We start from the raw sequence: 23,279 nt of genomic DNA, 5'->3' as shown, positions 1-23,279 counted from the left end.
TTAAATGTTATAACATTTTTTTCAAGAAACAATTTTTTTGGAAACATATAGTACGAAGAAATATGTGTTCAAGGAAGCTTCATATCAAGTTTTTGTATAACAGCTCAAGGCTCAGGACTTCAAGGTTAGTACAATGTATAGAGGTCCACTCATTTATTATATATTATTTTTATTATACTATCATACTATCAACACATAGTACAGTGTAATTTAATATATCTTGCTCCTAAATACAAATGCCTTTTAATTAAATAAACAGGTAAGTAAACGATTGGTCACAATAGTAGCGGTAATATTATATACCGGCATGTATGTACCATTGTGAGCATCGAGTAAGTATCTGAGAGCAAGATATCCGAAAAGTGACTATTGCAACAAATTTGTACGGTCAACTAAAAATCAATATGTTTAGACAATACTTTTGTACCCAAACCCATAATGTTAAATTAGGTACATTTATTGAAAAGATAGTAACACCGCTACTTAATCCGGCAGTGATGCTGTAAAAGAACGTTATTATTTAATCGAATATGCATAAGCACACCACAAAGTTCTCCACTGTATGTATCTGATGACGTTTCAAAAAAGTGGTAGCTCAAAACAACAAACGGTAAATGATAGTATATGTTGACTTGACACTAAGAAATCAGTGAATTGGTACACCACTTGCAGATGCTGAATTGGATTGCGTGTGCCGGTGCTCGTGTGTGTTGTGTATCTCTCGGTTAAACTAATATGATACATTATGAATAAACGGGTAGAATAGTTGATTAAGCTTGTATTCTTTCGTATATCAATACTTTATGAAACATACAATAAATTAAAGTTAACTTAAAGAGATTCCGTACGCCAATCTCCTTGGTAATCGTTTGATGTACAAATGATGGTAATTTACCCTCAATTTTTCGATCGTGCTGTGAACGTATATAATTATCTCTATGAATTGAATAACAGAAGTATTAACCAGTACTCCATTTTACTTTCATTGCCGATGGACTACAGATCATTGAATCTGTTATCGAAACGACAAGTAGATACGCTATACAATTGAACTATGTGATTGCACGCACCTCTTTCAATGTGTTACTCGCAATCGCATCGCTGCCAGGTTAACGCAATTAATTAAATCGTTAAAGTAATACCCGATCAGACCAGCTGGATACGAGTCTTAACATATATGTATATTGATATATCTAATATATAATTCTGTGTATATAATATATCTATATGTATATTAATACGTATGTGCACGTTTGTATTACGCTACAACACATCGTGAAACAAAAACCGTTAAGTACGTTATAATAATTACTATTTCCTTTTTTTCTCCTCCCCGCCTCTTTATATAGTTTACAACGCACTTTTCTGCCTTTTCCCTTTTTTTTTCTTTGTTTTCGTTTTTTTCCCCTATAACCCGGGACCTTCTTACGCAAGCGTATACGTGTATAAAATCTAGATCCAGCTTAAAACGTACACATCATCTCGTGGACCGTGCACCGAAGCGATATTACCAGCTCGCTTCGAAATCGTGCGAAAACGATGCGGCTTGAGCATCATGAAATATAACTGAGGACTGAGGACAGAAGAGTGTGTCTCGCGATCACGAAACTACGGCTCTATACTTGGATGGACACGCAATCAATACACAATTACAACATTACAAACAATACTCGATATTTTTTAAATATATATAATAACATTACTAAAATTATGCAGTGTCCCGGATTTTTCTCCGCCGAATGGTTCAAGCATATGAGTAAAAATAACAATAATTTGATTAAAAAGTTATAACAAAAATACGATATAACAATGAATCTATTTTTCGTTTAATTTCATTTCAAAATTGTACCTGTTTTTATAAAAATACACGAGAACTTAAATTTATTACATTACGGATACATTACGAATGCAGTCTTCACAAGAAAAAACTAGTGACGTGATATTTGTTGATCTTGGGCTAAAGAATTAGTTTTCCTCGATTTCATTCATCATGCTCATTTAATCATTATATCTAACATTAAACCAGTTAATGAACTATTATTTTTACTCATAAAACTGACAATAAAATTCATAAAGCAGAAAAAACCTGGGACATCCTATATAGCATCTGTCTTTAGATTATTACAGAATTTTGCTTTGCTTGAAACTGCAAGTCCTTTCGCGAACGAAACGCATAGCAAATGTTTGATAAATCTTTTTTAAACACATAAAATGAGGAAAACGAATTACGATCCTAGACAGCAGAAGCTCGATTGACTATTGTTAAGTATACTCGAAACCGCACGGAATGATGTAATTCAAACTAGCAGCATTTTCGTGTATTTTCAAATCGTTCAGTGTTATTGAGCCATCCGTTGATGAACCTGACGGTTCCTCGAGGATTTCCGCAATTCATAGTGTCTCTCTTGTTCTAATGCGTCCACGTCTTTGACATATAATACCCTGATAGGATTACAATAATTCAGCTTAATGTTTAGCATGTCATCGAGGATCATAATATCGCGTTTCTTGATTCGTCTTAAGATGCTCTCTTTTCTCTGTAGATGCGTAGCGTAATTTCAATAACAGGGCGATCAACGAACTGTTACGTTTCAGACACACACTCGCTTCACAAGTTAATAGATGTCGCGAAATCGGAACAATCGCTTTACACGTTAAATAAAAACTACGTATCTAAGCCAGTCTTCCTCTTATTCTGCCAATTTCACATTGATCATTGCGCGTTTCTTTTGTTCCAACGTCCTTTCCATGTTTACTAGTATAGTAATTGTTCAGACGAATGAAATTAGAAGGACAACGCTGATCAATTTTATCCGCTCCGTATTTTTCTTCACAGAACGCCGAATATCGTTCAACATTCGGAAAATTACATACATATATATAAATGTATATGTATATCCATTAAACATTCATTAGACGAGTAGAACATTTTTCGCGTGGCGTATGCTTGTACAATCGAAAGATCTAACAAGACAGGATATTAACATACGAAAAAATCAGGGATATCTCTTCCGCAACGTTCTAGTTTCAATATGAAATATATCACGATTAAATTTCGCTGGCCTGCATGCGATTTATACAATTGGTTTACAACATCAATCCCATAATACGTCACGTCACATCATCGCTGTCAGATTAAGCAAAGAATGTGATATTTGAACGATGCGATCGCATCATGATAATATTACGACACGCCCGTTTAACAAGGAAACGATTGTGTCACAGGAAATACATGTTCAGTGATAACAATAATAATAATAATAATAATAATAATAATAATAATGATAATAATAATAATAGTAATAATAGTAATAAAATAATAATAATAATGATGATAATTACGAGACGACCGATAAATGACGGAGAGATGTATGGACAGTTTATATATTGTGAGACTTTCATGCGATGATATCGGACGATTGTCGATAGGCAATCGAGCTGCATTACTCGTATTGCTTTGATTGAACTCGTCAAAAGTACGAAGAGGATGATTTCATTAACTCTCGGCACTTTTGCCCCTTCCGGTGCTTTCTCTAACATAACGTTAAGCTACATATACACATCTTCATACAAAGTTGCTGCAAGTTGTTAGAACAAGTATCGCTTAGTAATGGGAGTAGCATCGAGGGCAAGATTTTTTATCGATGGCTACTTTACACATGGGGACAGTGAGACGACGAATATCTTTACGATTTTTTTAGTTATTACTTTAGACACACGGTCGTGTACTTTAAATACATTTACAATAGCCTATTTATAGCTCAGCGCACTATCTTTTCCCTTAGATACCACACAATTAGAAATAACGAGAGACAGAAATAGAGAGGAAAGCGCGAAGAAAATAGTCGCACAAGCTCCATTGCTCCGGTTTCTTTTCCTCTTGTTTAAAGATATTTGGTCCGATGCTAAGAGACTGTTAAGCTTAGGCAAGCGTCAAGATGCCAACGCGTAACAGTATGAGCTTTTCTAGAACGGCCGTCGATAGTAGTATGCATGAAAAACGGAAATCGTACACGGGCAACAGGATTATGCTGATACATACGCATAACGCGTTGACATTTCATCATGATTAAATAACTAATTGCGACAAAGACCAAGCGATTCTCTTTTTTGTAAATCAGATAGATTATACTATTGCCAAACCGTTGTAATATCATTGATGGTGCACTTTGTATTTTTATGAGAACAGTATTGTCAACGCTTCGAAGGTATGCGATCAATAGAATAACCCACTACCTAGCTTGGTACGCTCAATTAGTCAAGGAATATTCTCTTTTAAACGCTTTGGACTAGACTGGCGATGAATGAACGAAATCGTGCCGATTTGAAGCAACCTGGCACGCTTCAAATTCACGCACGATCGAATGTTTCTCTGTTCCGGAAGCAACCGAGGAAAGGAACCCTGTGTGGCACAGTGAAGTAACGTGTATTAGAATTACAAGTGAGATTCATTCGCAGCGCACTTAATTACGGGTTGTTAGTTATGTTTTTTTTTTCTCTTTTTATACGACGCAATTACTTCCAGTAACGATGACACGAAACATACAACCGCACAGACGAAAAAAACCGACGATAACAGTTCATGCTAATCAAGGAATAAAAATTGACTGGCTCGGTCGTCACACACACGAAAGGGCAACACGCAACACGTAGGAGAGAGAGAGAGAGACCACACTTGTTAGATACATACAGTAAATTTGAATTGGGTCGACTCTACTTAAGCGTTTACATTTAATTTATCCGAATGTTGGCTCCGCACAGATAAGTACTCCGTCTAAATATACTTTTCAATTCGGTGTGCGAGAATAGTCTTCCACTATATTAAATATATATATATATAAATATAAATATATATAAATATACATACACCTATTTATCTATTTATATTTATATTTATATACCTATGTGTCGTGTATGTATGTATATATCTCTTCTTTTCTCGTTTTTAATTGCCCGATTTTCCTTTGTTTCGACATAAACGATCGAGTCATGACTCGCATCGATTGGAACTTTTGATTCACTCATTTTAACGATGCAACCAACAGTCAATAAAGTTCGATTCGATATAGTTCGGAAATTCCTTGATTCTGATAGATTCTAGATTCCTATTCTTTCTTTACTTCTTTTAATTTTTTTTGTAATTTTTTTCCTTTTTCTTTTCATGTTGGAAGCAGTAGTAATAAGAGGCATCTGTCTGAAATACTCCGTCGAAAATAATATCACAGCCTGGAGACACGGTGGAAGACTAAGAACCACGACTAAAGCTTCGCTGCTGAATTCTCGAAAGCAACTGAATACAATGGCACGGATAACGGGAATTCAGACCAGAACAGTGCTTCTTCTTCTTCTATTTCGTCGTTCATTTTGTAAAAACTTAGAGATTCGATAAAAAAAGAGCAAATTTGAAGTGAATAGAAAAATTCAAAAATAAAAATTAATAACACAACATTTCGCTAGCAATTTCTATTGCTACATTATTTTTCTTTCGTTCTCACATTACTAGTCTCCTCCTCCTTTCTCCTCCGTGATTGTGATATTATTTAAAAAGCTTGTCGCTTCTGAGTTTCAGTCGTACAGTGAATATATAGTTGTTCTTGTTTCGTAGTAATAAAACGTTTGACCGTTTTCTTTTCTCTCGATTCGCCGAGGAGAAAATACGACGAGTAGACGGCCGTTAAAAAGTGACTAGCATACGCACTTGTTCGCACAACTTCAAACTTGTTCAAATTAGTTCAAACTGTTCTTTTTTTTCCTTTTTTTCTTTCTTTTATCACGATGCTAGACGTATATCATACATGTATAACGTGTATCATACACGTGTAACAAAAATAGGTTTATAGGTTTCTTTTGGTCGATTTTTGTTACCAGGATTCACCGATAAGACACACATGAACATGATTTGAGACCACACTGTTCAGCCATCTTTTTCACAGTAACACTGTAAAATATTTAAAACTGAAGAATAATTGAACGTTGATTTTTGCAAATCTAAACACTTAATAATGTAATTAAATAATCTCCTAAAAAATAATGGCTGTGCATTCGAACCTGCAATAAGAAATAGCTATTCCTTTAATGTTCTCTCATGTCAAAATGTGACGTGAATTTTTTAAAATAACTAACTCGTGAAATGATGTAACCATGGATGTTGTATCAATGCAATTGACTATATTGATATATTGATCGAAAAATGTATCGTTTCTCGTACAATATACTGATTATGTGCGCTACAGCAAGTGTTCTATTTCAATTTGTAACAAACGATCGTAAGCAATAACAAGTATAAATATATGCAGATAGAACAACAAAGATCAAACGCTATCTGCTGTGCGCGTATATGTATGTAAACAATTAAATAAACGATGCTTTATTGTGCGCTATGCGAATATATGTTTATCTTGCAATACTTTTTTATTAATGCAAAGAGCAAACCATAAAATTAGGAACATGAGAATTAGGAAAATCGTTCTATTAAATATATAGGGAAGAAAGAGAGAAATAGTTTCTATTCAGGTATTGTTAGATGAAATGTCTAAATTCCTCTTACATTCCCAGCCCTTCCCTTTTTAAAGATGAACATAAATGCCACGTGTTCTTATATCAGATAGTTGTTGGTTTGCATTTAAAAATCGTGTAGGTACTAGTAATTGTTCTAACTTGCCTGTTATGCTCTTTGCCTTCTTACATTTTTATTTCTTCTAACATAGCGTTTTAGCTATGATTTATCATCACCATCGTGTTAAAAACACACTGACGCTTAGGATGTTTATCACGCATGTCTATATCATTGTCTATTAATTTGATAACTAAGCTAGTATTTCCACAATAAGCTGTATCAATAAGAATTCTTCTACGTTGCGAAGGTATAATGTATGATACCCTAAAAGTATCTCCATCTCCTTCGATGAATCATCGAAATATACGAAATAATTTAATTCATTGATTCTTGACATTTTCAATAAAATGAAATACAGCTCTTAAATTGTCAAGTACAAGAATAAAGAATGGCATAAAGGTACATCATTTAAGAACTCTGTGAGTCTGTCGATACGTTGCATCACTCCGAGTATTTCTTCGCTTCTCTTTCTTTCTTTTTGCAGACAATTCAATGAAAATCTTATTTAGTATCCAGACTTCTATCTTGTAAACGTTTCGAGCACATGACAAGATAGGCTAATACTTCTTGATCTGATGCAGTCTTAGAAAATTTACTTCGGTAGTATGATGCAGATACGAACCAGTCGAAATGCCTAGTTTCCTTTTCTTTTGTTTTTCTTTGCATTTTTGTTATCTCTTCACTGTGTGTCATAGGTACAAACTTGGTAACTATTAACGACGTTTCTTACTGGTATACGTCTAAGTGAACAGTCATTACGAAAGTCGACTCGAGATGATACTTGAAAATACGCGGATGAGATTCATAAAGTGGGTGGTACAAGTTTGTGCTCATTTTACATTACTGTACGAAAGTGTCGGGTCTTTAGTACAGCAGTGCAACGTATCACTGCTCGCGAACAGTTCATCGGATATCGGAAATGTTAGCTTTGCTGCCAAAGATTTTGACTAGTTGATCTTCGTAATCGTCGATATTACGCTTCATAAGTTCCATGCAAGGCCCAAGTAAGCGTTCGAAAGCTTCAACGTCCAAAACTGAAAAAGTCGTATAAAAAAAAATACGCAATTTATGATTGTACTCTTCCTCGAACTGGATCGCATGTACATATATACAGCAATAGTCTAATGATCACTTATTCATGCCCATATGTATAATGGTAGATACATAAATAGATGCATTAGCGCATAGTAACCTAATGGGCCGTATCAGAAGGATGTGAAAAGAGAACTTACAGGCCAGCTTTACGTCGCCCACAGCGTAGGCCGAAGCAGCGCGAGGTTTATGTGTTACCAGCGCCAACTCGCCTAAGTACCCACCAGCGGGAACTCTATTAATCTATAGTATCAAACAGAATACCAAATGACATCTATACAATTGACAACGTAATTAGTGCACTAGTTTCCTAGGTAACTATGGTATCAACCTCATGCTGTACCAAGCTATGTATGTCAATGATTGTTGCAATTATGTGACACGTTGGAAAATGAAAATCAACAAGCTGTCGTACCTCGATTTCGCGGCCGTGATCTCCTATTATGGTGATCCTGACGACGCCGTCCTCGACAAAATACATTCCATCAGCTGTGTCGCCCTGTTTGATGATCTGTTCGCCATCTGAATACTGTTTTGGTACTAGAGCATCCGCCAGGTTCATACGCTCATATGGCTGAAGAGAATCAAATTGGGACGCTAATATTACTCAGCTATTACCGTCCTTATTATTCTATAGGCGTAACTACGTGTGCAATTGCATTATACCAAAATTAATACTAAATTAGCTCGTTATGAAACAATGAAGTACAAAATAAATGTTAACAACTTTAATTCTAGCTGAACGTTTCTTGGCAATCGAAGTCCCTTGCGCTTCATCCAAAATTCAATAATATATTAGAGATGTAATTGCAAATAGTCAGCTGTTATCATCAATCAAATAGAACATCCTGAAATATCGTCTGACCGTTTCCTTAAACAAGCACCTAACTTACATATAGTATGCTCAATCTGTTAAACTACAATAAGCGATGAAGCAATATCGCTTCCAAGTAATCCTCTATTTACGTTCAGCGCGATATCTTCCGGTACAAATTCCATAAAACTTGCCTCGAGATGTTTAAGCATCGGGACCTTGTTGATAAGGTCTTCGTACATCTTGCGCTTTTTGTAGGCGGATTTCAATAAAATACGCCGGAAAGTTTGTCTATCCATGGCCCATAGTGTACCAGGCGTGATGGCCTTGATACTGGCCGCCCTCGGCATATTGTAAAGGAGCGCAAGCTCACCAAAAGCACCACGATTGTCGTACGTATGTATCATGGATTCCACCCCAGACTGCTGATCTTTCACGTACACTTCGAACTTTCCTCTGAAAGAGGTACAACAATTGGATGGTCCATCTTCTATAACCGGTTCCATCCGGTTTCTTAGAGTTTGCAAATGAAGAATAGAAGAACATATTTTACCTCTCGATGACGTAGAAGTTGTCACCATCGTCACCTTGTCGGATAATAAATTCTCCAGGCTGTACGCTCTTCTCAAACATCGCGTCCAATACGTCAGCCATTTGTTCCTGCAAGAAATTCATGCAACGCATGTGCGTACACGCGTGTCGTAAATATTTCATGACTAGAAACGTTTGCTGTTTCCTAATATTCGAGAACAACAACCATAATTGTTACATTTCGAGTCAGATGGTGTACAGATATGGATATACGTAAGGTGACCACGTATCTTATGTAATTGGGAAAATGACCTTAAAGCGACAAACGAAAATTATATTATGTATAAAATAGGGTTTTTCTTTTTTTACTTTTTCTGCAAAATTTCGCAAGCGCGATTGTTTAATGAAAATGAGAAAAAAGGCACAGAATGACAATATAACAGTACAGTAACTACTACAGGTGAAGAATTAGTACAACGAATTAACAATTCAATTCTCAAGAAACTTCCTGCTGTATCTACCTGAAAGATCAACAACATTCTGAAATAGGAATTAAAGCATTTCAAGCGGTCAACAACGAATCCTCTCAAGACGTGGAACACATATATAAATACACGTGAAGTATACATAGTCGATTTGCCGTATTCTATAATCCAAAAATGGATGTTTATAGCTTTGTAATAAAGTAAAACGCCACATAACACATTTTTCTCTTATCCTCACTTTTTGACTATACTACTGCAGTTTTTAAGATTGAATTAATAATAGTGAACACCTTGAATATACTAATACATTAATCATCTTAGACACCCTAAACTCCTAGCTGGCAGAAAGCTAGCTATACTTCATTATTCTTTCATAGTTTCCCAGATTCTACGCCTATTAATGAATTGAACGATCTCCAAGTAAAATTAAAACCAACGGAGTAAGAGCTGCGAGCATTCTCTTCATCGTTAGAAATTTATATTTGTACGCTAATCAAGTTATTCGGCTGTTTCTCTCTTTAGAGTAATACGTTGCCGAGAGTCTGCATCCCAGTTAAGCAGATTACACGTACTCATTGGCATTTCCACGAGTTGGCGCGAGCCCTCGCTGCTCCGTATCCCTGTTTCAATTACGCGCAAGCTAGAGAGTGTACGTGTACTATGTTTAACTTACCTCGTCTAGAGCCCGAAACAGGAGAATATGTTTCACGCTGTCACCGAGCCTCTGCCGCTGCTCGTCGCTCTTCGGATGCACCATCTGCAATCAATGAATCGCACGGATGATATCATGAATAGAAGCAATTCTGATCTAATAACGATTTTATTTTCCATTAGCATGTCGCAGATTTTGTGTAATCTTAATTACAGTTTGTTCGACAATTAACGGATTATGGGTTGTTCTGTCGCTGTTGTAAAATACATAACTTAATATTTAAATTTAATATTTAAATCTGTGAATTACGATCAGAAGGAATTACGATCATCCCGCGGCACGTATCAATATTATAAATTAATTGCAGCGTGATCGATCGATAACGCTAGGTCTGAATATACTGTGTCCGTTATAAAAAGAAAGGGTTTCCCATTAGATACGCGTGGGTAGATTGCACAGCACGGTAAGTTTAAAAAAAAAAAAAAAGAAGAAAAATCGAACTCTTTTATGATCTTACGTTTGGTTCAACAGCGGCCGATACCGGTAGCGTTGGAAAATAGTAAAAGCCCTAAGAACTCTAAATTGCATGGTGATAATCAATTGTGGCTTATCTTTTTTTCAAATAATCGATTCTCATAGAGGGATTGATACATTGAGCTATACCATCCGTAGGACACTACCGTGCAGCTGTTTCAAATCCCGACCTGCTTTTTTTAGAAACCCAACACGAGGATAAACAGATCTAAGCCGTATTCCGTTTCATATTATCTGACCTTTGCATTCAACTCTGGTTAGTTTCACAAGAAATAGAGGATCTGACATTGTTCTTATCCACGGTTTTATAACTGAGTTAAAAAAAAACCATCTTCTTCAAAGAATCGATATGGTAATTCGATTATATCAATCTGTCCCATACTTTGCTACTGCATCTGCTCCCAACACAATGGTAAAGCTTTTTCACTGACCGAAGTTACAGTCCTTATTTTAGGAAAGAGCCTCTCTTTTTTTGCTTAATCGATTCATCTACATCTTAATCGCGCGTTGTTTAAATTTTGTCCGTGTGCGCGCAATAAACATCTTTCCCAGTAGAATAGTCTAGTTTTCAATGTCGCTGAACGTTGAGTTGAAACTTTTGCATAAAACGAAACGGCGAACTCGAAACTCGGTGGCGAGGACTCCATGCGTCAGAGATGACATTATCTAATTGCTCCGATTAAGACGAACGGAGGAGGAAATTGAAAATTTCGCTGAAAATCGTATTTTCAAGACAGACCGCCCTACCAGTTTGCCCATCGATTACTCGACTACCCGAGTTATATATTACATTCACCGTCATACGATGCTGTGAAGTGATTCATTAAAAACGAAACATCTAATTATCTCCTTTGATGTTAAAATTAGAAGATACTTGGAATCATTCTTTTTTAGAACAAGCAAGGCTATCGGTATTTGTCATATAGCTATCAAACCTATTTGTATAACATATACGTGCAATTGTTAAGGATCAAACAACGCTGCCATATCAAGTACAAGGCCGTAAAATATGGGATAACATACTTGGAGATCAAGTCATTTGAAAAGATGACCGTCCAATTATTTCGAGCATCGTATCAACGCTTCACACGAGAAGCGATCAAGCTCCGGCTACCTCCCCCAGATATCGATTTGCCTTGTTTTAATCAACTGGCTCAACAATAAAACATGTATGCATCTACGTCAAAAAGGGCATGTGGTTACGCTTGAAAAAATATCGATAGCCTTGATCGGTTTAATATAAACGATTCATGGAGAAATTGATCTCCACATCTTACTTATCGTGTGAAAGCTATTCAACTTAGTATTCCTCCGTAATAAGACAATTAGATACTTCGACCAGTCCACCCAGTATATTCCCAAAGATTTTCCAATCGGTTTAAGTAGCTCAAGTTACCGATAATAATCGAGATCGGTGCAGCCTTTTGAAACGCTTTCGAGCAGTACGATCCCGATCTGACGAACCTTCCCCATGTGTCCTCTTTCTTTCTCAGGCTCTCGCTCCTTCTCACTCTTTCTCATTCACGAACACGCTCACGTGTACACGTATATATATCATACATATGTAAGTCACGTCGGTAGCAGGTTATCGAACACGCGCTCTGACGTCACAAAGGTACATCGTTCGCATCGTCGAGCAAAGTAAATCATCCCGTTTCGTCACCCGCACAGCTTGAATACGCTCGTGTTTCGATAAAACGAAAAAGAAGACATTTTCTGCTCTCAATGTTTCGCGTGATTCACGTCGAGCAACGTGTCAGATCGTCGAAACTCAGGCTCCATAGCGGTAGCGAGTCTTCTGCGAACCGCGTGCAGTTTCTTTCGTAGCGATCGACTATGTGTTATTATCCGAACGAGTCATAAAGCATCCATATTTAGCTTTTATACACTCGGTACACGTGTACATGTAGATGTATGTATTCTTTGTATGCATGTATATTGTATATGTGAAACACGTTAACCCTATCCTTGTCGCGTTCCAATGTACCGTAATAAAGGGTTTATTTTTTAGTCCCTTCAACTCAACTCGATACATTTAACTCAAAGATAGTTAAAATTCTCCTAAAGAATAGTTCTCCTTATCGTGGTTGATTTTCCAGTCGTATAGTTCGATTAATATCAATCGATCATCGATTGAACATGTAGCTTTCGTTCGGGACTAATATATCGACAATATGGTTCCTTGCGTAACGTGACCAAAAGTACAGAAAGATGTATAGAGAGAATGAGAATGAAATGTCACTGAAATCAATCAAGATTTGTTGAATGGGACGAGTGAGATTGGAAAGGAGAAAACGCACCTTAATTCCATCGTCTTCCTCGTCATCTTCAGGGTTGTAGGCTTCCGCGAAGACACTCTTCCTCCTATTCTGGAACCTTCCGATTGGTGGTTCTATAAAGAATGAGAAGGATTTAAATATAGAATTTTTTAACTATACTTTAGTTATACTTTTTAATATATCTATCTTCTGTCACAAGTATTCTTCTTTCGTTTCGTTTACGATTTGTATTAGTTTACAAATAAAAACGAATTAAACGTACGAAAAATATTGAAATTAATTAACAAATTGAAATTAACTTGAATTTCGAAATTGAATAAACACGTCGGGAAAAAGGGATGCATTAAGCGGGAAAAGTCGTACCGGTCTCCATCGATGTGCACATATTTATGTAAATTTTTCGCACAAAGTCTGTAAGAATCACTAACACACTGTTCGAATTTCGAAGACAAATGTAGAGATTAAGTTTCGAAATCGAAACAATATCGCGCACTGAAAGTTTTTCTGTGAACAAGTGTATCGGACGGGTTCGGAAGGAATACTCGACGCGATGGGAAGTCGCATCCCGAATGAAAATTCGCTGGCTTACCTTCCTCGACAGACTCGTCCGGCGTAGAAGAGGCGGTCTGCGCAGGGGCTTCAATCAACTGAGTTTGACGACTTTCCCGAAGTTGCGTGAAAAAACCTACGGCATAGTCGATAATATCCACTGGTTGCTCCAAAAGATAGCTGATCGTAAACTCTAATAGGACGTCCCGCAACTCGTCCGGCACTGTAATCTTGCCAGCGTTACGTTGACAACTCATTTTTTTCTTACACCAAACTATGTTCGAACAAACACACACTAGAATGGCATACGCCGGTAAACGCTCAACCAACGAATTATACGAATTAATATTATTATTACTGCGTGGAACAGTCAACACAGATTCGATGTGTGTCACTTATTAAATGCCGAAATTTTTCTTATCATGAACTGTAGCGAGGCCAAAAGGACGTAAGACCCATGCGTTCCGCCCACTTTCGCGCCGGGTTAACACTTCTCGGCACAGCTCGAACTATATCCGGTCTCGCTGAAACCGCTTTGCCCTTTTGACACCAACTTTCAATGATCTTTTTTCTCTAACGCTACATAAAGCTGCGCGGAACATGCAACGGGCCAAATTCAGAGATGCGACTCAGTCGCAAAGATGGCGACTATTTCACGGCGCGGATCTTGACATTAGCAGAAGGATCGCACTGAACATTTAACTGGCAAATAGTAGGCAGATTGAGCATTATTGGACGGGAGCAAAACTATAGATCGTAGACCAACGATGAATTCCCACATAGTACACCACGTATTCGATTTCCACTACTTTTAGATATAGCCCCGTACAGTACGTATGGAATTCTTCGAACCAATGAAACTCTTGATGTTTGATATACCGTTGCAGGCGACCTACTCCTTATTGGTTAGCGAACATTCCAAATGTAACAGGGTTAACGCGTGTTGCGTACACGCTTTGATAAATAATTATTTCGACTTCGTTTTCCTTAAGTCCAATTCCTATTGACCTCGAAGAATGCCCCCTATAGGCACAGGATTAAAATACTTTCGGCTAATTCAAGCTCCGTCGGCGTTTCTGTGTTCAAGTTGAAGTATTTTTAACTATGCTTTAAATGGCTACTACACGTGTATCTGAATATTAAAGTGGTGTCAAGCAATGTACAATAAATCACAATTCGTATACTTCAAAACTATTTTTGTCTGATGACTACATGTGCTTGTCACTAGGATATTTATAGTACTATAATCTATAATATTCTTCTACTGTTCTACTGTTCTACTGTTCATAAATTTAAGTATAGCAGGTTACTTTGGTGTAAACAAAACTTCAAACACTCGTATATAAAAGATGGCTGGAATAGAACAATTCGATGAATTCTTAGGTGGATCGCAACGATTGCCACATGAAGTTCACATTATGAAACTTGTTTCTGCGAGAGCTAGCGAAATTGCTGCAATGACATATTCCATAGGTATGTTAAATGATACACGGACCTACTCTAATAAATTTAAATTTCCTTACCAACATATAAATATATATTAAATACACTGGGAAAAATGATATCTAAATCATTGTTTATTATTGCATTTACAGAAAATCCTCAACAAACGAAACTTGTATTTCAGAAATTGCCAGTATATATGCGTAGGCGTGTCATGTCTCATAATGCTAAGCGTTTACCCCGCCGACTACAGGAGGCACATTTAAATCAAATGACTAAATCCGGATTGCCGCCAAAAATTAAAAGACAGTCGCGTAGATATCGCAGACGATCTCGTAATTTACTCGCTGAATATAAACGAAGACAACGAAATAAAATTTGGTTGGAAACTCATATTTGGCATGCAAAACGTTTTCATATGATAGACAAATGGGGCTACAGAATCGCAAGTTACGCGAATGATAAATGTTTCAAGGCTAATTATCGTGCGATGACAAAACACTGCTTGATGCAAGATATTTCATATTATACATGTATCGAAATTAGTGGCCTTGAAAAAATTTTGAAAGAAACTTTAAAGAGCCATTGTAATCCACTCGAATTAACATTTGCTGCACAAATTTTTATAGCAGGCACACGAGAAGGAACTGTAATGTTTTTTAAAAAGAATGGCTATCCTCAATTTCCAATTGGTCATGTACATTTTTTATGGAGACCAAGTCAATCTGATCTAAGAACCATATGGATTTGGGTACATCCATCTTTCCTCGATGATTTCCTCACGGAAATTATATCTAGTTTTGAATTTCGCTTGAGCGACGAACATTCTACTTCTACGAGTGATCAAAATACGGAATCTTGTTTATACATTAATGAAAAGAATTGTAAAATGAGTATTCATAAAAATACTTTTAATCGATTTCGTTTTTACGGACCATTGACAACTAGTGTTTTAACAAATGCCCTACAGTTGCCAAAATTCGATAAAATACTTAATTTGAAATTGGATGCCGTGCAAGTAGATCATAATCAAATGGATTACGAGGAAGATGAAAATTCTGATAAATTGTGGCATAATAAGTATTATGATAATCAGGAAAATATTGAGTCTTTGAAAACACAAGAAGAATTATGGCAAATGTTAAAAACGTTACAATCACCTAGTCAGTTGCCACCAAATATTGTTTTTGGCTTTACTGTCTTGGATCCAAGATTCCATTTACCAGATAAAAGAACTAGACCTCAAAGAGAAACACAGACAACTGAAATGATGTCAGTACCTCCTACAAATGCAAACTCTAGTCCACTTTGGGAACAGAAAATAAGAGAGAAAGTCAGTAAGACATGTGCAACAACAAGTGCAATTAATAAACTAAGAAGTCAATGCTTAGTACCTGGTCTAGATAATGACAAATATTTTAATGAAAATATCATGGCAAAGATACCAGTATTGTTGATTCAAAAACCTAGTATCGGTAAAACAGGTAATTTTTATTAATAACAATTACATTGGAAAACTTTCTTATCAATAAAGATAATCAAGATTGATAAATATGTTTTTTTTAGGATTAGGTTCTGGAGTAGATGTTATTCTTCCATCTAACTGGGGAATGCCATTCTGGCTTGCTTGTATATTTCGTTGCGTAAGAGTTGGTGCACTCAGAGAATCAAAATCTATACCATTTGAATGTGAGAATATGCAATCCCCAGATATTAATGATCCAGATACACCTGCATATACAAGAGAAGCATTAAGTACCAAATTGGAGCTAAAAGAAAAGTATTTTCGTTATCCACCAAATAGGCGCGTGAACTTTGTTAAACTCGGAATTTCTAGTCCTTTTTTCTGTGAATGGAAGATCTTAATGAGAGAATGGACAAATACAGACGATTTTTTTGTATTAAGAAATCGTAAATTATTAAATTTCTTGCAAAACAGCTTAGTTCAAGAAAATAATACAAGAAGATATAATACACCAAATAATCATGTATCAAGTCTTACTCTGCAAAATGCATTTGAAGACAGAAATTGTTTAATTCGCGTTAAAGTAGATATTATAAAAAAAGGATGTCCTAAAAGATTTGCAATAATATGTATGCCAACTAATGAAGACATAAAAAAGTTTAAGAACAATAGAAGTTGGTCAGGTCCTGTGGAAAAATTAAATGTTGATCCAAATGAAAGTATTCGTAAAAAATCGCGAAAGAATCATTTAGCTCTTTTAAAACGGCTAAAGAAACAAAGAATACATCATAAAAAGACATTAACTAATAAATTAAGTAAAGTGTTAAATAAAGATTTTCAAAGTTTTAGTTATGAAAATAAATTAAAGAATTTATTAGAAATAAGTCGTGAAGCCATATGCAAGCAAACTCAAAAAATGTCGCAGTTGTATCTTCCAGATTGTGTTAAAGTGCGAAATTCTTGTGATAGAGAGATTATGGGTTATATTACAATGGGTGATTTCTGTTTTACAAAAGCAAAAGGTGTAGGTTTAGGATATGTAACATTAAATTCATTAATTGAGCTGATCAATAAAAAACATCCCTTTGTTCTTGTTAGAAATATTCAGACAAGACAATATAGAATTGCTAGATTACACGTAGTAATTTAACAGTAGCTATCCTGTAGTATTATTTGTAATAGTGTAATAATGTTATTTAATATTTTAATTTATAAGTGAACTCTGTTAAATACCGTATCTTTTAAAATACCGTTTTGTAACATATATGATATCTGGTAGTTGAATTGTTTACAATGGAAAAGAAAGAAAAGATTTGATAAATAAATCTAATCATTATATCGCATTCGTCATTGTTTGTCAAGGCTGTTGTTCGCAACTATATAATGTTTGATGATTTGCTATAGTACATTCAATCTAGTGTAACGTAATATTATCAGAGTATTACGTTTAACCTCCTCGAATTACTATTTTGCGCATATAGGAAAATTGGTTTAAAATACCCAATATGACACGTGTAGCTGTCGTAAGTATAAATTATATATTATAAAAACTTTGTATAGTTTTATTGCTTAAACTGCGGTTGGTATCGTAATGGTCACATCATACATATTTTGATAAATCGAATGTTTAGGTAACCGGTGGGAATAAAGGCATTGGATTTGCTATTGTAAAATATCTTTGCAAACAATTTGATGGAGTTGTTTATTTAACAGCTCGTGATGTTACTCGAGGACAGAATGCTATTAAAGAACTTGAAAAACAAGGTTTAAACCCAAAATTTCATCAACTTGATGTTACTGATGAAAGTAGTATTTCTACTTTTCACGATTATTTAAAAAAAACATATCAAGGATTGGATATATTAGTTAACAATGCTGCTATTGCATTTAAGGTAATTAAAACTTTATTTATTTATTTCTTTTTTTTCCGAAAGATATTCTCTACAAATTTTATTAAATATACAGACAACTGCTACAGAACCTTTTTCTCTGCAAGCTGAAGAGACATTAAGAGTAAACTATTTTAGCTTAAGAAAAGTATGTAGCAAACTTTATCCGTTATTGAAAACACATGCACGTGTAGTACATGTGTCAAGTTCTTCTGGTCATTTATCAAAGATTCCTGGTGAATCATTGAAGAAAAGATTTTCAGATCCAAATCTTACAGAGGAAGAATTAGACAATATTATGCACGAATTTATTGAGTATGTTGAATTTCAAAAATATACTAATTTACAATCTACTTTGTTCCATGGGATGTATTCTAAATTTTAATTATATTTTCAGTGCTGCAAAGACAAACACTCACTTAGAGAAAGGATGGGCAAATTCTGCCTATGTTGCAAGCAAAGTCGGAGTATCTGCTTTAGCTAGAATTCATCAAAGAATGTTTAATTCAGATACTAGAGAAGATCTCGTAGTGAATGCTGTGCATCCTGGCTATGTAGACACAGATATGACTAGTCATAAAGGTACTTTGAAGCCTGATGAAGGTGCTGAGGCTCCTGTATATGCTGCATTATTACCAGAAAATACAGACATAAAGGGCAAATATATCTGGTATGACAAATCATTAATGGAATGGACAAAGGATGAATAAATATATAACAATATGAGTTATTTTGGATGAATGCTGTAAAAAGATATACTATATATACATATACTTACTATATTATCTTTAAATTTATTAGTCTGATGTGTGATTAACAGTTCTTCTTCTTTTTATATGAAATACACATGATAACAAATAATTTGAAAGAATTGTTATAAACAGAAACTATTTTTTTTTAATGTTACATATAAACTCAATTTATGCACTTGTAGATTCAAAGATTGTATGTTCATTGTACACAATTCTTGGCTTTAATAGTAAAAAATAAATCAGTGGTATTTTTAAATCTAATAATAGCACAAATTATCTTGCTTGAACTGCTGCTTCTTTGCGTGCAGCATCCTGTAATAGCTGAGTATCCACTTCATCTCCTGGTAGTTGTACATAACGTACTACTGATCCTCGAATAAAACAGTTTTTTACAGACAACTGAAAGATATTGTATTCTTACTTTCTGTTACAATTTCCTTTATTATTAAACATATAAAATCATAAATATATGCACTACAAACCATATGAGGATATTTATCTGGATCGGTCACACTTATATCAGTTAACTTTATATTCAGGTATTGATCTACTGAGTGCAAAGTACCACAAATGCTACATACAAAAGTTTTATTAAGTGATCTTATAAACATTATAAAATAGAGTTTTTCTTCTGATGAACTTACCTCAAATCATTTTTTAATTCTACAACTACGTCCTTCCCGATCAAGGATTTGAAAAACGAATAAAACAACTGCAAAAAGCATCAAAAAGAAGTTATTTTATTATGAAAAGAAACAGAGGTTAACCCGCCAAATGAAAAACGTTCGACTTACCATCTTTAATAAACTAAAAATATCCAATTTTTAAATTCGTTTATCGTATTATCTAATGAACATAATGAAAATACAATTATTGAAACTAATAATTATACTAATTTCTCGATTGCCGGCACGAAATTGCTGTTATGACAATTTGTTTGAAAGTGTCACTATACACGTTGCGAGTTTAGGGTTTGTACCATTAAACATTGACTTCAACATTTATCTCATCTATATTTTTTCTTATTTACAAAATTTTGATCTACGTTTACAAGCATACTTTCTGTATTTATCGATAATTTTTAGAAATAAAAGATACGAATCAAGATAAAATTCGATAATTTCATACTGTATAAAATTATATAAAATATTTCAACTGTATCTTGCCTCTTATTTGCTCGTGTTACTTTTACTGATTGGAGGTCTCCGCCAGTAGGTACGCGTGATCAATCGTACTTTGTAGAACAGTCTTGAAGGATTTCATCAATAAAGTTTTGTTTAAATATGTTTTAGCATACGTCAAAACTTGTGTACTCATATTTGTGTGTTTAAATATAAGTTAATTTAGTTCTTTGTAATCGATTTAAGCACGTTGCCTATATAGATAAGATCCATCGTTTTGCGGTTGGTAACAGAAGGGCGTTGACATTTAATCAAAAAGGCAAAACGTGAAGATGCAACTGTGACATTAACTCGCCAGTAGCAACTTTTTCGCATTTGTTGTTACGGTTGATCTTTCTTATGAACTGAACAAAAAAGATGTCAATTAATTTAACAAAAAATAAAGACGCTTTGGTGGCTGCTTGGCACAGCGTAGTCGACGATAAATCGTCTATTAACTGGTAGGCTTGCATCTTTTTCTCTTATGTTGTATTTTATCATTCCGGCTAATGCGTCGATATGAATCCGGTATCTTAAAGATTCACAAATGTTCAATTGAATCCTCAAAAACTTGCAAAATAAATTGCTATAATATATTAAGTAACTCTTCCTTTTACATTTATCGATCGATATAAATAGTGCAAAATATATAATTAGCATTTATAACGGTAAAACAAATAGTCGGTAACATTACACATACGGAGAATGAGAAATATTTTATGCAAAATATAATAATTTTGTGCCTTTATTGAATTCCACTAATTATTAATATATCTTCTTACTTTCAATTAAAAATGAGGGATTGTAAATATATAATACATATTATTTAATTAAATTTATTTTACTAAGTTATTATCATTCATAGGGCCTTGTTTGGATACGAAGGACAAACTAACAACTTAAAAGTGGTTGGTACTGGAAATGGAGGTCTGGAAGAAATGATTGACCGTTTAAATAGTAGTCATATCATGTATGCCTTTTGTCGTGTAATAGATACTAAAACAAGTCTACCAAAATGTCTCTTAATAAATTGGGTAAGAATTCATATTTAAAAAGTTAATGATTTTATTGCATATATACAATAAAATGAGTTGCATTTTAGCAAGGAGAAGGAGCACCAATTGTTAGAAAGGGCACTTGTGCAAATCATATTAGGGATGTAGAAAAATTATTAAAAGGTGCACATATAACAATTACTGCTCGCTCTGAAGACGATGTTGAAGTGGATTCTATTATGGAAAAACTTGCTAGAGCAACAGCTTCGGCATATAAATTTAATGAACCACGTGGGGAAAACGAAGGTAATACAGGTCCTGTGGGTACCACATATCGCAGGTATATATCTTTAATGTTTTAATTATAAGAGTATCAGAATCTTCAACTTAAAGACGATACGTATTGCAGAGTAATTCCCGAACAAGAAATAAATGCAACAGAACGTGATCAATTTTGGCAAAGGGAAGAAATGGAAGAGAAGAAAAGACTGGAACAAGAACGTATAAAATGTGAAAAAGAACGGCAACGGCTTGAAGAAGAAATTAGAACTAGAGAAGAAAAAGAAGCAATGCTCAGAGAACAACAAGTAAACACATTTTATATTATTATATTTATTATATAATAGTGAATATTTTGGTATTTAAATTTTGATATACTTGTAGGTCACTGCCAAAGAAAATTCAATAGCGCGACAAAAGTTGGCGGAGCAACGCGCTGAGGAGGCGAATAATAAATTTAATCAACTAGCCGCAAGTCAACACTATAGCAACGATGTTGAAGACGATCATAAATCGCGAAGCGAAGAATTGCGACGACAAAGAAGTAAAGAAACGCAACAGTTAATTGCTCAAAGAACGATAAATGCAAGAGCTGTTTTCGAACAGAATTCGGCAGCTGGTCAAATGAAGTCTTCTCCAGTGCAGCAACAATATATACCGAAGAATAGTCATGTAGAAGCAGCTAAAAAAGCATTCGAGGAGAGTCAGCAAAAAGAGATACTCCATACAAAAGTGGAAGAGGAAGTGAAAACAGAAGTGAATAAAACACATAACTTAGATTTAGTAACCACCACCGCTTCAAATGCATCTCTATCTCCGAATCAAGTTCAAGAGTCTAAATTGCCAGAGCCAGAAGAAGAACCTGAGCAACAATCGGCGACGAAAGAAGCAATTACTGAAAATGAGTTGTACAGTCAAATGGATGGTCAGTACTTATATTTTGACCCAAATAATGAAGGAATGAAAGCAAGAGCCTTATATGACTACCAGGCAGCTGATGATACAGAAATTACTTTTGATCCTGGAGATATTATTACACATATAAATACTATTGACGAAGGATGGTGGCAAGGTCTTGGTCCCGACGGTACTTATGGACTTTTTCCTGCTAATTATGTCGAAGTTATTGATTATAATACGACATGATAAGAAATATTCTTATGCAAATAGAAGATCTCTTTTTCCAATTAAAAGGAAACCATACTTGCTTTTTCGCATATAAAAGTGACATTCAGTATTTTCATGGTTCTGATGACTTTGCACTTTTCTTTTAATAATAACAGTGTTTAGGTACGACGTATTTCGAAGAATCAGAAAAACAATATATATTTAAAATAAAACAATAACTTATGTTTAGGTATTAAATGCACATCCAATAACGAAGGAATTTAATATCTCTGATAATAATCACGTGAAAGATAAATATTGTTAATATTTTAGCGAGCAAGATTTTAAAAATTAATAGTCTTACAATGCCACTTCATATACAAATGGCGAAGTACGTCTTCCCATGTTCAACGTCACAAACTAAATAAATTAGCAGTAAACAAATATATCTTTTTATAACATTCTACGTCGAAAATCGATGCGCTCATAGATATAGCGTATTTAATAATTTAGCAAATACCCTTTAAATACATTTACAAAATGTAATAACGAGTATTTAGGAGTATGTTTAATTCTTTAAACAATAAATTAAATTTGTTATAGTATATACTTCATAGTATTTTAACCCAAAATATCC

At 34.8% G+C, this 23,279-nt stretch overlaps 5 protein-coding genes across 7 annotated transcripts; 3 read left to right on the top strand and 2 right to left on the bottom strand.

The window, feature by feature from the left end:
* Window positions 1-152: 152 nt before the first annotated feature.
* Window positions 153-14,445, bottom strand: Pka-R2 (cAMP-dependent protein kinase type II regulatory subunit). Of its 2 annotated transcripts, none has more exons than XM_033348461.2 (8): window positions 13,593-14,445; window positions 13,025-13,116; window positions 10,212-10,295; window positions 9,076-9,182; window positions 8,717-8,978; window positions 8,124-8,282; window positions 7,849-7,951; window positions 153-7,650 (listed from the first exon to the last, which is right to left on the bottom strand). In XM_033348461.2, the coding sequence occupies exons 1-8, from the start codon at window positions 13,807-13,809 to the stop codon at window positions 7,520-7,522; spliced, it is 1,155 nt and encodes a 384-aa protein (XP_033204352.1). In that variant the 5' UTR covers window positions 13,810-14,445; the 3' UTR covers window positions 153-7,519. The 2 variants fall into 2 exon arrangements, with proteins under 2 accessions (XP_033204352.1, XP_033204358.1); XM_033348467.2 differs by lacking the exon at window positions 13,593-14,445 and adding an exon at window positions 13,367-13,561.
* Window positions 14,446-14,610: 165 nt separating this feature from the next.
* Pop1 (POP1 ribonuclease P/MRP subunit) lies at window positions 14,611-17,810 on the top strand. 2 transcript variants are annotated; one of them, XM_033348402.2, is made up of 3 exons: window positions 14,611-15,025; window positions 15,148-16,479; window positions 16,562-17,810. In XM_033348402.2, the coding sequence occupies exons 1-3, from the start codon at window positions 14,902-14,904 to the stop codon at window positions 17,608-17,610; spliced, it is 2,505 nt and encodes an 834-aa protein (XP_033204293.2). In that variant the 5' UTR covers window positions 14,611-14,901; the 3' UTR covers window positions 17,611-17,810. The 2 variants fall into 2 exon arrangements, with proteins under 2 accessions (XP_033204293.2, XP_076474922.1); XM_076618807.1 differs by having other exon boundaries at window positions 14,886-15,025; window positions 15,180-16,479.
* A 17-nt stretch (window positions 17,811-17,827) lies between these two features.
* On the top strand, window positions 17,828-19,506 carry LOC117165055 (carbonyl reductase [NADPH] 1). The gene is made up of 4 exons (XM_033348524.2): window positions 17,828-17,983; window positions 18,092-18,352; window positions 18,426-18,664; window positions 18,747-19,506. Exons 1-4 carry the CDS (start codon window positions 17,966-17,968, stop codon window positions 19,057-19,059), a joined length of 831 nt encoding a protein of 276 aa, XP_033204415.1. The 5' UTR covers window positions 17,828-17,965; the 3' UTR covers window positions 19,060-19,506.
* LOC117165064 (U6 snRNA-associated Sm-like protein LSm2) lies at window positions 19,115-20,234 on the bottom strand. The gene is made up of 4 exons (XM_033348530.2): window positions 19,896-20,234; window positions 19,746-19,813; window positions 19,584-19,674; window positions 19,115-19,500 (listed from the first exon to the last, which is right to left on the bottom strand). The coding sequence occupies exons 1-4, from the start codon at window positions 19,896-19,898 to the stop codon at window positions 19,375-19,377; spliced, it is 288 nt and encodes a 95-aa protein (XP_033204421.1). The 5' UTR covers window positions 19,899-20,234; the 3' UTR covers window positions 19,115-19,374.
* Window positions 20,235-20,387: 153 nt separating this feature from the next.
* Window positions 20,388-23,247, top strand: Abp1 (Actin binding protein 1). The gene is made up of 5 exons (XM_033348453.2): window positions 20,388-20,722; window positions 21,127-21,295; window positions 21,364-21,596; window positions 21,666-21,843; window positions 21,920-23,247. Exons 1-5 carry the CDS (start codon window positions 20,640-20,642, stop codon window positions 22,679-22,681), a joined length of 1,425 nt encoding a protein of 474 aa, XP_033204344.2. The 5' UTR covers window positions 20,388-20,639; the 3' UTR covers window positions 22,682-23,247.
* Window positions 23,248-23,279: the final 32 nt, after the last annotated feature.

The sequence above is a fragment of the Bombus vancouverensis genome, chromosome 5 (assembly GCF_051014615.1).
Source record: "Bombus vancouverensis nearcticus chromosome 5, iyBomVanc1_principal, whole genome shotgun sequence".
NCBI classification, from domain to species: Eukaryota; Metazoa; Arthropoda; class Insecta; order Hymenoptera; family Apidae; genus Bombus; species Bombus vancouverensis.
Note: the sequence above shows the minus strand (reverse complement) of the source record. Positions and strands in the feature narration are given on the sequence as shown.